The 16,686-nt window shown below is 41.6% G+C and overlaps 1 protein-coding gene across 8 annotated transcripts in view; it reads right to left on the bottom strand.

Annotated features, from left to right (window-relative positions):
• LY9 (lymphocyte antigen 9) overlaps positions 1-16,686 on the bottom strand; it is a 27,786-nt gene that overhangs the window by 7,323 nt on the left and 3,777 nt on the right. For 2 of the 8 annotated variants that reach the window (XM_010837859.1, XM_010837860.1), the window contains exons 2-7: positions 10,980-11,303; positions 4,790-5,065; positions 3,948-4,286; positions 2,508-2,777; positions 1,188-1,295; positions 163-216 (exon numbers count right to left, since the gene is read on the bottom strand). In XM_010837859.1, the coding sequence (XP_010836161.1) occupies positions 163-216; positions 1,188-1,295; positions 2,508-2,777; positions 3,948-4,286; positions 4,790-5,065; positions 10,980-11,303 (1,371 nt within the window). Of the gene's footprint in view, positions 1-162; positions 217-1,187; positions 1,296-2,507; positions 2,778-3,947; positions 4,287-4,789; positions 5,066-10,979; positions 11,304-16,686 lie in introns of those variants that run through there. The other 6 variants (XM_010837862.1, XM_010837863.1, XM_010837866.1 and 3 more) reach the window with 5 other exon arrangements.

The raw sequence follows: 16,686 nt of genomic DNA, 5'->3' as shown, positions 1-16,686 counted from the left end.
CATGTTCAGTGTTATGGGGTGATGCCCAAGATTTGCATTTCTAACCAGCTCCTGGGGACACTCATGTTGCTGGTCACACATGCAGATCACACTCTAAGTAGCCATGCTCTGGAGCTTCCATGTGGCCTGAGGCCCCAGTCTGTGTCATTGGTGACATATTACCTGGTGTGTCAACTGAGGTCTCAGCTTGACTGGAACTGAAAGCTGGGGCTGACCCTGGGAAACCAAGTTAGAGAAGGAGTGTCAACAGGGCTGTGAGAGGAGAGAGTCTCTGATTTTGTGAGAGTCAGAGGAGAGGGAGAGAGATTTCTGAAGATGTAGACAGGGAAAAGGCTTTTGGGAGGAAGGTGAACCCTGATGTGAGTACAAGCCCACAGGAAGGGATGGCCAGAGTCTAGGGTCATTTTCAGCTGAGGAGACTGCTCTGCAGCCTCCTGCCATCTCTCTGGAAGGGAGAGCTATAATCCCTCTGTGGTAGCCACTTATCAGTTTGGTTTGCTGACTCACAGTAATTCTTCCAGGGACCCTGTGTTCTAACCAATCTATTCTTCCTGGAAACTACTCCATCTCCCTTCAATATTCCAGAAAGAGCTGCCAATCACAAAAGTTCATCTTATTGCCCACAGTGATTAGTCCAAGCAATTGTCACATGACTTCAGTGGAGCCAATCAGGTTTCTAAGGTTCTTCAAATTTGAGTTGGTGGGGAAAAATCTTTCTCCCCGTCCTGGTGTCTGAACTACTAGTACATGTGAGTCTGGAGCTACTAGCTGCTCTGTTTTGGTACCTTTTACCCACCCTGCCCTTCAGTTGGCTGAAGAAAGAGAGCTAAGCTGGCTCAAAGGGAAAAATAGGGATGAAAGATGGAGCGCTCTAGTGACTTTGGAGTCTCTGGTGATGTTTGTCTCTAGGCCAGCTCTTCTCTTCCTTCCCCAAAGATTGACCATATAAGCCCTCATATAACAACTCACTCCCCTTGTGCTTCTCCTCACCCTTTTTTGTCTAAGCTAGTTTGAGTTGGGTTTCAATTATTTGCAACTAAAGAGCCCCCACTGACACCCCTCCCTGATCACTCTGAGAAGAAATGAGGTCTTGAGAGAGAAGGGGATTATAAGAGGACAAGGACGTCTCCAAAGGTCCCAAGGAAATGGCCTAGTGCTGGCAGATGTCACTGATCTCAGAAACTCACATTGTCTTTGTTGCTTCCAAAAGCACCAGCCAGAGATCCCAAGGCTCAGAAGGATGAAAAGAACCACCAGGGAGAGCCCGATCCAAAACTCTGTGCTTCTCTCAGGTCCTGTGAAGAGGAATTGGGGGATATTAGTATAAGTAATAACAAGAGAATTAGGGCAAACTGTGGACAGAACAGAATGGCCATCCTACCTGTCTCTTAAAATCCCACACTATTGCAGAAAATATTCCTTTTCATTCATTCATTCTACAACTGTGTATTGAGCAGTCATCCTCTAAGCAAGAAATTATAGCAGTAAGGCAGGCGCCACCCCTGATGGAGAGGTTTATCTTGCACAGCATCACAGAGAACCTGAGCTGGGACTTGAATGTGGGCTGCCAGACTCTAAAACACCCTTATCCATCACACCACTGCCCTTCTCTAAAAACAGCATAAGAAGAGTTCTAGGTAGTGAGTCCAGATTACTATTGATCAGAGCTCTAACCCCATTTGCCAGTCACAGCCTGACTCAGCATTTTCACACCCTGGGTAAATTTCCTTTTTTTCCCCTTCTGCTTCTCCTTAGGGAAGAGCAGAGCACAGAATGTTGAATCTCAATTCTGCTTTTGCTGTGTGATCTTGGTTAGTATGACTGAAGAATTAAACTATTTAATTTAAATTAATTAAAGTTTAAATTTAAAAACAGTTACTCAATTCCTAATTGAAAAACTGTTAAGTATATTTGGAACAAGTTGGATATAAATATATTTTTTCAATGGCAAATTTTATGAAATCTGAATCCAGATCAAGTACTTCCTATGAGAATTTAGCATCTTCATTGAGATGTGCCATAAGGGTAAATTACATCCTGGATTTCAAAGGCTTCATACAAACTGAAATGCAAATTATGTTATGAATAATTCTTTGTATTGATTACATGTTGAAGGATGATATTTTGGATATGTTGGGTAAAATAATATATGTGATTAAAATTAATTTTACCTTTGCTTTTGCCTTTTCCATATGACTTAAAAATTTAAATTACCTATGTGACTTTTATATAGAGAAGGCAATGGCACCCCATTCCAGTACTCTTGCCTGGAAAATCCCATGGATGGAGGAGCCTGGTGGGCTGCAGTCCATGGGGTTGCTAGGAGTCAGACACGACTGAGCGACTTCACTTCACTCACTATGTGACTTTTGTTATATTTCTATTGGCATGTGCTGCTTTAAAGACTCTCACTCTGCTTGCTGCACTTCATAAAGAACCACTCGGAAGGAAAACTCTTGGGTCCAAGGACCCCTCTGAGGTTTGGCTGAACAAAGATGGGGAGCAACCTGGACAGAGGTCCCTAGAAAGAAACTGCTGGGAGCTGTTGCTGACAGGGTTGCTGGCTGTGCAGGTGAAGTTGGGGTGTTTTTCTCCACTTCTCCAGGACATGCTGAGGTGAGCGCCCCCTTGGGAAATGACAGCTCCTTTAGGCAGAGGGGTCCATCCATATGTTACATTGTGTCCACTGTCCTCCACTGAGCATGTCAGGCTGACCTTGCAGATGCCGTCCTTTGTGAGCCTGAGGCTCCTCGTGACATTTGGCTTCTTCAGCCTCTCTGTGTGAGGAGAAAGGCAGACCAGATGTGGAGTCAGGCCTGCCTACTGGGAAGGGACCATTCAAAATATATTCATGAAGTTATGTGTTGACACTGCCTTAGGGCTGGGAAGGTTCACCTGGCCTTTCCTTTGGTTGCTATGAAATCTCAGCTTATCACTTGATGCTCAGATATGTGAAATAGAGGAGTTAATGAAAGGTGAAAAAACATACCGCATCATTCTATATGGTATACCGCAAAGAACAAGCAAACCAATCAGCGCAGATAAGCACAATGCTTCCACCTGCCCTGAGACCCTCCAAGGCTTACATTCTGAGGTCCCATCATCGATTTTGTTTACTTACACAAGATAAGGAATACAGAAAGGAGAGCAGAGTACTGTCACAGAGTAAGTACTTAATAAATACTAGCAATTTTAAAAGCAACATATGGCTGGCACCCTTTGTTCCCAGTTTCTTATTCCTTTTACTAGGTTTTCTTCCTGCTTCTTTGATATTTGAGTCACAGTAGGCAATAATAGATGTGAACTAGCTGACTTACGTATTTTAACAGCATCATGGATTGTGACTCCTTTCCCAAGTACTGAGACACCAAGATGCCCACGCATGAAATAGGTTGACCATGTCTGAATGGTACAGGTGAAGGAGCTGGCAAATACAAATTACACAAACTGTCCAGCCAAGCTCCAGTGAAGCCCAAGGTGGAGGAGGGAGACTGTGAGTTCTGTCCCTCACACTTAGGGAAGGTGAGTACCCTTCCAAGCTCTTGGAGCTCACAGGAAGACTTTCTCCACAGTCTTCTATGATTTTATCCCAGCCAGCTTTGCCTTTATACAAAATTGCAATGTTCTATAAAAATACAGGTTGGCGAGTTCCTGGTCCCACCATCAATGCAGGACAGGGCAAGTACTGAAAGTTGCTTGGTTGAGGGTTAACTGGAACTCTCTTCTAGGCTATATATACCATATAGCCTAGAAGAAGAGGGCTCCGAGCAGGGAGATTTTGCCTATCTGCTGGCTGTATTGTCCTCCTGTGAACTGACTGGTGTGAACTGAGTACTCGTCCTAGTGGTCTGAGGCATTTTGTAGGAGGAGGGAGGTGGGATAGGAAGCAAAGAGAGAAATCTTTCAGGAAAGGAATCTAATGATGGGTGTTCAACTCAGAAACTCACGGTAAATGCGCAGATTGATGTGCTTCACACTGGCAACTCTGGCATTTGAGCACAAGTAAGCTTGGTAGAGGCCAGCGTGCTCCATCTTCAGCTGGACAATCTTTAGAGAGTAGTCTTGGCTCGAGACCCACACTGTGTTCTGATCTGGATCCTTGAACTCAATGAGCTGATTGGCTGTTGCTTCTTCTTTCCACTCTTTGCTGATAATAGACGTGTTAAATATCCAGACAACATTGTCTATGTGCTGACTGTCCAGGAGTGCCAGGGACAGGGTGATGGACTCCCCCAGGACCCCCAGAACCGTCTTCCCCATTGGTCCTCCTCGGGAGGCTCCTAGATCTGTAGTCAGAGATGAGATATTGCAAATTCAGCCACTGGTCCTGACCCTTTGACCCTCAGCCTGCCTGAAGGGACTTAAGTCCCAGAGACCCTCCTGCCCAGGATCCCTTCCCCCGCTTTTCTGATGAGGCATCCCTGCTGCTTTCACATGGCCACTTGTCATGCACAAGTAAGCACCTGGCTCTGCCCAGGGCATACCCAGGCCTCTCCTGCCTCTCTGCCCTTTTGAGGACACCTAGGAGACACCCCTACCCCAGCAAAGAGCAATCTAGATTTCTGCATCTATACTTTCTTTCCCTCTCTCTGCAGACTCTTAGGGTTTCACAGTGCCCTGGGAGTGCCTAAGTCCCCTGTCAGTCTCTCTTAGCCTCTTGAGGGTAGAGAAAAAGGAATCTGCAAGTCTGTTCTCTTACCTTGCTACTTCATCTGTGTCCTGCCAGAATCCTGGGGTTTAGACTCTATAGCTGCTTAGACTATTTCTGGGCCTTAGTGGAGCCAGTTACCTGTACAGAACTGCGAGACATGGACAGGGTGGGAGCTGCTCTGGCTGACCGGGTTCTTGGCTGTGCAGGTGTATGGTAGGTCTGCATCACAGGGCAACCAGGAGATGGTGAGAGTAGGGTGCCCCCAGGATTCAGAAGCATGAGGATCCCTCGAAGTCCATTTGTACTGAATATCTCCCCCTGCCCCCTCCACAGAGCATACCAGGGTGATGGTACAGGAGGCGTTCTCAGACACGTTCACAGACTGTATGGTGACTTGGGGCTCCTGCAGCTGTTCTGCAAGGACAATGGCAATGAAAATACTCTGACTGCTTCTCCAGCAGGAAAGGGCTAAAGAGAAAAGATGGGGATGGTAGAGCAGCAGAGGGAGGAAGGGAGAGGCCAGCACTGTCTGTTCCTGTGGGAAGTTTTTCTTTCTTTTTTACTTAGTTTCCCACAAAGGTTGAGTGCCTTTCCTCTGTGCTTACCTAGTACCCTCTACAGGGGTTATCACTGTGACTCAACATGATGATAGTCTGAATACTCTCTCTCCCCCACCAGTCTGTGAATTCCTCAAAGACAGAGCCAGAATCCATACCTGAACATCCAGCACCTGCCTGACCCATGAAAGGCACTCATGAATCTGGTAAATATTAATAAATGAATGAATTGAGCTAGCCTCAGACTCTAGGGAGTTGGAAGCTCTGCGTCTATAATTTGAGTTGCCCTTGCTTTTGGTCTAAATTTGGAACCCATTTTGGTTTCGAACTTTTTTCCTGGTCCTCTCCTTCCCTTTTGTGCCACCTCCTCTGTTCACAGTATGTGTGCGTGTGCGTGTGTGTGTGTGTGTGTGTGTGTGTAAGTTCACTTTCTTTTTTTTTTGGAATAGGCAATATATAAAATTGAAATTGCAAAGATACAAAAGGTATACACACACACACAAAGAAACAAGCTCTCTTGCCCCTAGCCACCTAATTTTTCTCCTTACAAATTATTGTTCCTGGAGGGAATTAATGCTATGAATTTCTTGTTGATCTTTTCAGAGATATTCTAGTTATAGATACATGTATGATAGCATATTATACATATAGTCCTGAAGCTTTAAAAATTTTTAATAATATATTTTGGAAATTGTTGTATATTAGTATATATTAAGTTGGTTCTTTCTGTTTCTCTTAACTGCATAGAATTCAATTTCCTTAATATACACAGAGCTCCCTACAAATCAGTAAAAAAGGTCAAATGATATGATAGAAAAATTAAGCCATAGGCTTAATTTTGTGCCCCCTCCAAATGCATATGTTGAAGTCTTAACCCCCAGTACCTTGGACTGTGATTGAATATAGAACTGTATTTGGAAACAAAGATAATTAATTTAAAATCAAGTCATTAGGATGGTCCCTAGTCCAACATAACTGATGTCCTTTAAAAAAAAGTTGCAGGATATAAAATTAACACACAGAAATCCCTTGCCTTCCTATACACTAACAATGAGAAAATAGAAAGAGAAATTAAGGAAACAATTCCATTCACCATCGCAATGAAAAGAATAAAACACTTAGGAATATATCTACCTAAAGAAACAAAAGACATATATATATAGAAAACTATAAAACACTGATGAAAGAAATCAAAGAGGACACAAATAGATGGAGAAATATACCATGTTCATGGACCAGAAGAATACATATAGTGAAAATGAGTATACTACCCAAAGCAATCTATAGATTTAATGAAATCCCTATCAAGCTACCAATGGTATTTTTCAGAAAACTAGAGCAAATAATTTCACAATTTGTATGGAAATACAAAAAACCTTGAATAGCCAAAGCAATCTTGAGAAAGAAGAATGGAACTGGAGGAATCAGCCTGCTTGACTTAGGGCTCTACTACAAAGCCACAGTCATCAAGACAGTATGGTTCTGGCACAAAGACAGAATTATAGACAATGGAACAAAATAGAAAGCCCAGAGATAAATGCACGCACCTATGGACACCTTATCTTTGACAGAGGAGGCAAGAATATACAATGGGGAAAAGACAAACTCTTTAACAAGTGGTGCTGGGAAAACTGGTCAACTGCTTGTAAAAGAATGAAACTAGAACACTTTCTAATACCATACACAAAAATAAAGTAAAAATGGATTAAAGATCTAAATGTAAGACCAGAAACTATAAAACTCCTAGAGGAAAACATAGGCAAAACATTCTCTGACATAAATCACAGCAGGATCTTCTATGACCCACCTCCCAGAATGGAAATAAAAGCAAAAATAAACAAATGGGACCTAATTAAACTTAAAAGCTTTTGCACAACGAAGGAAACTATAAGCAAGATTTAAAGACAGCCTTCAGAATGGGATAAAATGATAGCAAACAAAGTGACAAAGAATTAATCTCAAAATGTACAAGCAGCTCCTGCAGCTCAATTCAAGAAAAAAAATGATCCAGTCAAAAAATGGGCCAAAGAACTAAACAGACATTTCTTCAAAGAAGACATACAGAAATGGGCCAAAGAACTAAACAGACATTTCTCCAAAGAAGACATACAAATGGCTAACAAACACATGAAAAGATGCTCAACAACACTCATTATCAGAGAATTGCAAATCTAAACCACAATGAAGTACCATCTCACGCCAGTCAGAATGGCTGCTATCAAAAGTCTACAAAACAATAAATGCTGGAGAGGATGCAGAGAAAAGGGAACCCTCTTACACTGTTGGTGGGAATACAAACTAGTACAGCCACTATGGAGAACAGTGTGGAGATTCCTTAAAAAACTGGAAATAGAACTGCCATACGACCCAGCAACCCCACTGCTGGGCACACACACCAAGGAAACCAGAATTGAAAGAGACCCGTGTACCCCAATGTTCATCACAGGACTGTTTACAATAGCCAGGACATGGAAGCAACCTAGATGTCCATCGGCAGAAGAATGGATAAGAAAGCTGTGGTATATATACACAATGGAATATTACTCAGCCATTAAAAGAGTGCATTTGAATCAGTTCAAATGAGGTGGATGAAACTGGAGCCTATTATACAGAGTGAAGTAAGTCAGAAAGAAAAACACCAATACAGTATACTAAAGCGTATATATGGAATTTAGAAAGATGGTAATGATGACCCTATATGTGAGACAGCAAAAGAGACACAGATGTAAAGAACAGTCTTTTGGACTCTGTGGGAGAAGGTGAGGGTGGGATGATTTGAGAGGGTAGCGTTGAAACGTGTATATTATCATATGTGAAGTGGACCACTGGTCCAGGTTCAATGCATGAGACGGTGCTCAGGGCTGGTGCACTGGGATGACCCAGAGGGATGGGATGGGGATAGAGGTGGGAGGGGGGGTTCTGGATGGGGAACACATGTGGGCCTGTGGCTGATTCATGTCGATGTTTGGCAAAAACCACTACAATATTGTAAAGTAATTAGCCTCCAATTAAATAAATAAATTAATTAAAATTAAAAAAAACTAAAAAGGAGACTGAGATAAAGACAATACAGCCAGAGACAACCATCTGAGGACATAGGGAAAGAAGGTGGCTGTATGCAAGCCAAGGAAAGAGGCCTCAGAAGAAACCAAACCTGCTGACATCTTAACCAACCTTCTGACTTGTGAAAAAAAATAAATCTTTCTTGTTTAAGTCACTCGGTCTGTGCTGTTTTGTTATGACAGCCCTAGCAAACCAATACAGACTTTTGCACTAGACCTGGGGTGCTATATGACAAATTCCCAAAAATGTTGAGGTGACTTTGGGATTGATTAATGGATAGAAGCTGGAAGAGTTTTAAAATGCATGTGAGAAAAAGCCTAGACTGTCTTCAAGAGACTGTTCATAAAAATAGGGATGTTAGGGTTAGGTGATTCTGGTAAGAGCTTAAAAGGAAAGAAGACAGCTGTAGAGAAAGCCTCTATTATCTGAGAGATAGACATATATTATAATCAACATAACAATGGTAGAAATATAAACATTAACGGTATTCCCGGTAAGGTATTAGTTGAAAATGAAGAACATGTTATTGGAGGAAAAGTGATACTTACTATAAAGCAGCAAAGAACTTAGACAAATTGTGTTCTACTTTTGAACATTTAAGTGATGAACTTATTGTTCAGTTAAGGAGATCTCCAAGCAAAGCGCTGAGGGCACTACTTGTTTTCTCCTTTTGTGCTGTGCTTAGTCGCTCAGTTGAGCCCGATTCTTTGCGACACCATGGACCATAGGCTGCTAGGCTCCTCTGTTTGTGGAATTCTTCAGGCAAGAATACTGGAGTGGGTTGCCATGCCCTCCTCCAGGGGATCTTCCCAACCCAGGGATTGAACCCAGGTCTCCTGCATTGCAGGTGTATTCTTTACCAACTGAACTACCCCAGAAGCCTGTTTTCTCCTTTTGCTAATAGTAAAATGTCAGAAAGGAAAGATAAATTGAGGAAGGAATTGTTAAGCAAGAGAAACCAGAATTTGAAGATTTGGAAAAGTCTCAGCCTAGCTATTTTGCAAAAAAAAATGAGAATTTGTGTCTGGAGAAAACACTGAGAGTATGGATAGACAATGGTGTGATTCATGGATCCAATTAACTATCCAAGTAGAAATTCTGCCAGCTTGGACTAAACAGACAGAGATGGCGCTAAATGAAGGAAGGCTATCAGATTTGGGGGGTTTTCAAGAATGAGCCAGTAGAGATATCTAGCTGATATCATCCTTTATCCTTGAGGAAAAGAGGAGAATGACCCCATGGGAAGTTCAGAGGTTAATGGGTCTGCCACTGGCATCATGGGCCTAAAGGATGTAGGCCTGGGGAGTGTTGGTGGGGGTGGTTCTTGAACCTTAAAAAGATGTGGTACTCAGTCATAAAAAAAAAGAAAGAAATAATTCCATTTATAGCAACATGAATGGGCCTAGAGATTGTCATACTGAGTGAAATAAGTCAAACAGAGAAAGACATCATATGATATTGCTTATACATGGAATCTTAACAATGAACTTATCTGTAAAACAGAAATAGAGTTACAGATGTAAAAAATAAACTTCTGGTTACCAGAGAGGGTGAAGGATAAATTAGGAGATTGGTATTGACATATACACAGTATTACATATAAAATAGATTAATGAATAGGGACCTACTGTATAGCACAGGGACTCTACTCAATATTCTGTAAAGGCCTATATGGGAAAATAATCTAAGAAGAGTGGATATACATACATGTGCAACAGATTTACTATGCTGTACATCTGAAACAAACACTACATTGTAAATCAACTATACCCCAATACAATTTTTAAAAATCTAATGGAATTTGCCTTAATAGGGTTAGACTTGCTTGGGACCTGTGACCCCTTTCTTCTTTCCAATTTCTCCCTTTTGGAATGTAAATGTCTATCATGTCCCTGTGCCAACATGAAAGCAGGTAACTTGTCTGGTTTCACAGGTCTATAATTGGAGGGGAATTTTGCCTCAAATCTCACTTACATATGATTTAGATGATATCTAGATAAGATTTTGAATTTGATGATGGAATGAGTTAAGACTTTGGGGGCTGTTGAGATGAGGCGAATGTACTTTGTGACAAAGACAAGAGTTTTGGGGACCAGAGACCACAGTGCTATTTTTATTTTTATTCAGTGGGATGAATAAAAATTCCTATGTTGAAGTCATAATCCCTAGTGCCTCAGAATGTGGCTGTATTTGGAGACAGAGCCTTTAAAGAGATAATTAAGTTAAAGTGGGATTGTAATGTGGGCCTTAATCCAGTACGATTGGTGTCCTTGTAAAAAGAGGCGAGTAAGACACAGACCGTGCAGACAGAGGGACACCATGTGAAGACACGCCAAAATGGTGGCCATCTGCAAGCCAAGGAGTGAGGCTCAGAAGAAATCAAGCTCTCTGACACCTTGATCTCAGGCTTCAACCCTCCAGAATTGTGATAAAACGAATTTCAGTTGTTTAAATGACCCAGTCTGTGATATTTCGTTATGGCAACTCTAACAAGCTAATACAGATGGATAAAGGATATTAACAGAGAGAAAAATCCAAATGGCTCTTAACCATATTTTGGTTGTTTTTTACTCTTGACATCTGTATTTATATTGGGTGAAAATGGCCAATATCATTGCTCTCTTCATCTTAGATAAATTCCTGAAGAGGAAAAAAGACTGCTTTTAAAAATAAAAGGTCAAAGCTCACACTCGCTCTTTAGAACTCACCATAGATATATAAGATGAATCTCTCATTGATGTCTTCAGATCCCTTTTGGTTTATCCGGGCTTTGTATGAACCAGCATCTTTCAGAGTCAGCTTGTTAATAGACAAAGAGTTGTTTTTTGGGATGTTTATTCGCCCTTTGTAGCTTTTGTCTAAAAACAAAATCTCTCCACTTGGGAATGCTAAAACCAAAGCGTCTTTGGGACCACTCCAGGTGATTTGCTCAATTTCTGCATCCACTGAAATGTTGAGGGAGAGAATCACTGAACCCCCTACAATGGCTTTCACCACTGTTGAGGCTGAGTCTTTTTCAGAGGCTCCTTGCCCTGCAGAGACAAAAGAGGGACTTGGAGAAGCAGCTGGGATCCTCTAGCCAGCATTCATTCATTTGTTTGTTTATTCATGCATGCATGCACGCAGTCATTCATTCATTATAAAAACACATGCTGATAATAAATGCTAGATGTTGAGAAATGAGATGATATTTTGTCCGCCCTCCCTCTAGATCCATTGCTTAGCAAAGTTATTCATTCACTCACCTGACGTTCTCTCTCATGAATGTAGGTACAATAATCAGTACAAAAGACTTTATAGGCTTCTATTCCACAAAGAAATGAGAATAGTGACTTTGGATGAATTTCTGAATTTCCCTGAGAATTAGTTTACTCATCTATAAGCTAGAAATGTCCCACCTGTACCATCTTCCTCCAGAAATGTGTTAGAGATGAAATAAAATCAGGTTGCTGTAAATCATAAAGGACTAATGAAGTAAAAAAGCAGCACCTTAAAAAAAAAAAAACAAAAAACCAAGGTGTATTGATGGGTGACTAAACTGGTGGATAAATGAATAGGTGTGTGATATACCAAGAAAAGTAAAACCCCAATGGGAGAACTGAGATGGGAGGTATCTGAATGTTCACTGCAAAATACTTTCCAGTTTTCTGTATGTTTGAGAGTTTTCATAATAAAATATTGGGAACAAAAAAAGCATCTTTCACCTCTATTATCACCTTACCTTTTCCTCAATGTCCAGGGAATCTCTAACTTAACTTTGGCATGGCCAGGAAAATCTGGTCTATCCTTAGAAAAAAGACTTGGGGTTGGGAATAGTAGGTAGCATTGATTAAGCACCTGATTTCCTCTTCTCAGGAAAGACTCAGATCGCTGATAACCATTATTTCCAAGGCTTCCAGAGGCCTGACATTTGGCTACAGCAGCTTATTTCCTTGGAGAGGCCTTGCGTGTTCTGCTGAGTGACTCCAGCTTGGATTCCCAGATTCCAGGCTTCTAAGGCTCTCAAGAGTGCTTAACCCTAGACTAAGTCAGATGGGTTCAGGACTCAGACTATTCCCACCAGGAATTTTGGGTCGAAAAATATGTAGAGAGGGGTGGTCCTTAGATAGCGGAGTAATAGGACGGGGAGACCACTTTCTCCCCAACAAATTCATCAAAAGAACATTTGAACGCTGAGTAAATTCCACAAAACAACTTCTGAATGCCGGCAGAGGACATCAGGCGCCCAGAAAAGCAGCCCATTGACTTTGTAAGGAGGTAGGAAAAAATATAAAAGATAAAAAGAGAGACAAAAGAGGTAGGGACCGAGCTCCATCCCTGGAAGGGAGTCTTAAAAAAGAGAAACATTTCCAAACACCAGGAAACACTCTCACTGCCGAGCCTGTGGCGAGCCTTGGAACCACAGAGGGCAACATAACCGGGAGGAAAAATAAATAAATAATTAAAACCCACAGATTACGTGCCCAATGGTAACTCCCCCAGCAGAGAAGCAGCGCAGACACCTGCATCTGCCACTAGCAAGCGGGGGCTGGGCAGGGAGGAGTGGGCTACATTGCTTAGAATAAGGACAGGGCCTGAATGCTCTGAGGGCAATCTGAGGGAACTAAATTGGGCTAGCAAACCAGACTGTGGGATAGCTACCACGTGAAAAGCCCTAACATAAGACACTGCCAGGCCCGCTCACAGAACAAAGGACTGAACAGAGCTAGCTGGCTGCAGATCATCCCCGTCCTGTGACAGGCAGCCAGAGCCAGAAGGGGGCAATCACGGCCCCAGAGAGGCATTATCTACCAAGCTGCAAGCATGCTTCATTGTTAACCAAGACTTCTTGGGATTCTGGACGGTCAACATCCGCCTGAGAAGGTGCGCCGGATGTACACCCAGAAAACCAAGCAGCAGGGACAGGGAAGGCGATAAGTTGCAGCAACCAGGCTCGCCAAACACCTGGTCATCTGAGCTGCTCTGAGCTGGGAAGGGCACAAAATGCAGGCCCAACTGAGTCTGCACCTCTGAGGAGTACCCGAGTGCCTGAACCTGAGTGGCTTAGACCTGGGAGGTGCATGCAGCCCAGGGCCAGCCTTAGACAGTTCCCGGCAGAGCAACCTAGAGCCTAAGCCTAAGCTGTGAGAGGTGGCAAACCTAGTGTGGCTGAAATACTGCAAGCACACACCAATGTTATTTGTTTGCAGCGTCCCTCCCTCCCCACAGCAAGACTGAACAAGTGAGCCTAAGAAAAGTGTCCACCACCGCCCCCTTGTGTCAGGGTGGAAATTAGACACTGAAGAGACCAGCAAACAGAAGAAGCTAAAACAGAGGGAACCTCCTTGGAAGTGACAGAGGCAATAGATTAAAACCCTGTAGTTAGTACCCACTACATAGGAAGGGGCCTCTAGATCTTGAGAAATATAAGCCAGATCAAGAAACTATCCAAAAATAAACTGACCCCACACTGCCCACAACAACACCAGACAAAGTCCTAGATATATTTTTACTATCATTCTTTAATTTTTAAATTTTTTTAAGTCCTCTATTATTCCTTTAATTTTCATTTTCATAACCTACTATTACTTTGCAAAAAAAAAGAGAGACCCTATTTTTTTTAAAAGCAAATTCATATATATATATTTTATAATTTTTGTGACTTTTTTTCTTTAATATTGTATTTTTGAAAATCCAACCTCTACGCTAGATTTTTAATCTTTGCTTTTTGGTATTTGTTATCAATTTTGTACCTTTAAGAACCCAATCTTCAGTACCCATTTTTACTTGGGAGTGAGATTACTGGCTTGACTGCTCTTTCCCTCTTTGGACTCTCTTTTTCTCTACCAGGTCACCTCTATCTCCTCCCTCCCCCTTCTCTTCTCTACCCAACTCTGTGAATCTCTTTGCGTGTTCTGGGCTGTGGAGAACACTTAGGGAACTGGTTACTAGCTGGATCTGTCTCTCTTCTTTTGATTCTTCCCTTTATTCTCCTGGCCACCTCTGTCTCCTTCCTCCCTCTTCTCTTCTCTGTGTAACTTCGTGAATATCTCTGAGTGGTCCAGACTGTGGAGCTCACATAAGGAAGTGATTACTGGCTAGCTTGCTCTCTCCTCTTTTGATTCCACTTCATCTCATCCTGGTCACCTCTATCTCCCTCCTCCCTATTCTCTTCTCCATGTAACTCTGTGAACCTCTCTGGGTGTCCCTCACTGTGGAGAAACTTTTCATCTTTAACCTAGATGTTTTATCAATGGTGCTGTATAGATGGAGAAGTCTTGAGGCTACAGTAAAAGTGAAACTGAAAACCAGAAGCAGGAGGCTTAAGTCCAAATTCTGAGAACACCAGAAAACTCCTGACTCCAGGGAGACTTCAACATAATAAAAGCTATATATGACAAACCCACAGCAAACATTATCCTCAATGGTGAAAAATTGAAAGCATTTCCCCTAAAGTCAGGAACAAGACAAGGGTGCCCACTCTCACCACTACTATTCAACATAGTTTTGGAAGTTTTGGCCACAGCAATCAGAGCAGAAAAAGAAATAAAAGGAATCCACATTGGAAAAGAAGAAGTAAATCTCTCACTGTTTGCAGATGACATGATCCTCTACATAGAAAACCCTAAAGACTCCACCAGAAAATTACTAGAGCTAATCAATGAATCTAGTGAAATTGCAGGATATAAAACCAACACATAGAAATCCCTTGCATTTCTATACACTAATAATGAGAAAATAGGAAGAGAAATTAAGGAAACAATTCAATTCACCATTGCAACGAAAAGAATAAAATACTTGGGAATACATCTACCTAAAGAAACAAAAGACCTATATATAGAAAGAAATCAAAGAGGACACTAATACATGGAGAAATATACCGTTTTCATGGATTGGAAGAATCAATATAGTGAAATTGAGTGTGCTACCAAAAGCAATCTATAGATTTAATGCAGTCCCTATCAAGCTACCAATGGTATTTTTCATAGAACTAGAACAAATAATTTCACAATTTGTATGGAACTACAAAAAACCTCGAATAGCCAAAGCAATCTTGAGAAAGAAGAATGGAACTGGAGGCATCAACCTGCATGACTTCAGGCTCTACTACAAAGCCACAGTCATCAAGACAGTATGGTACTGGCACAAAGACAGAAATATAGATCAATGGAACAAAATAGAAAGCCCAGAGATAAACCCACACACCTATGGATACCTTATCTTTGACAAAGGAGGCAAGAATATACAATGGGGAAAAGACAAACTCTTTAACAAGTGGTGCTGGGAAATCTGGTCAACCACTTGTAAAAGAATGACTAGAATACTTTCTAACACCAGACACAAAAATAAACTCAAAATGGATTAAAGATCTAACTGTAAAACCAGAAACTATAAAACTCTTGGAGGAGAACATAGGCAAAACAGTCTCTGACATAAATCACAGCAGGATCCTCTATGACCCACCTCCCAGAACATTGGAAATCAAAGCAAAAATAAACAAATGTGACCTAATTAAAATTAAAAGCTTCTGCACAACAAAGGAAACAATAAGCAAGGTGAAAAGACAGCCTTCAGAATGGGAGAAAATAATAGCAAATGAAGTAACTGACAAAGAATTAATCTCAAAAATATACAAGCAACTCCTGCAGCTAGACTCCAGAAAAATAAATGACCCAATCAAAAAATGGGCCAAAGACCTAAACAGACATTTCTCCAAAGAAGACATACAGATGGCTAACAAACACATGAAAAGATGATCAATATCACTCATTATCAGAGATATGCAAATGAAAACCACAATGAGGTACCATTTTATGCCAGTCAGAATGGCTACAATCCAAAAGTCTACAAGCAATAAATGCTGGAGAGGGTGTGGAGAAAAGGGAACCCTCTTACACTGTTGGTGGGAATGCAAACTAGTACAGCCACTATGGAGAACAGTGTGGAGATTCCTTAAAAAACTGGAAATAGAACTGCCCTATGATCCAGCAATCCCACTGCTGGGCATACACACTGAGGAAACCAGAAGGGAAAGAGACACGTGTACCCCAGTGTTCATCGCAGCACTGTTTATAATAGCCAGGACATGGAAGCAACCTAGATGTCCATCAGCAGATGAATGGATAAGAAAGCTATGGTACATATACACAATGGAGTATTACTCAGCCATTAAAAAGAATACATTTGAATCAGTTCTGATGAGGTGGATGAAACTGGAGCCTATTATGCAGAGTGAAGTAAGCCAGAAGGAAAAACACCAATACAGTATACTAATGCATATATATGGAATTTAGAAAGATGGTAACGATAACCCTGTATATGAGACAGCAAAAGAGACACTGACGTATAGAACAGTCTTATGGACTCTGTGGGAGAGGGAGAGGGTGGGAAGATTTGGGAGAATGGCATTGAAACATGTAAAATATCATGTATGAA

This window comes from Bison bison, unplaced genomic scaffold, assembly GCF_000754665.1.
Source record: "Bison bison bison isolate TAMUID 2011002044 unplaced genomic scaffold, Bison_UMD1.0 scf7180017864082, whole genome shotgun sequence".
NCBI lineage: Eukaryota > Metazoa > Chordata > Mammalia > Artiodactyla > Bovidae > Bison > Bison bison.
This window is presented reverse-complemented; position numbering and strand designations above follow the sequence as displayed.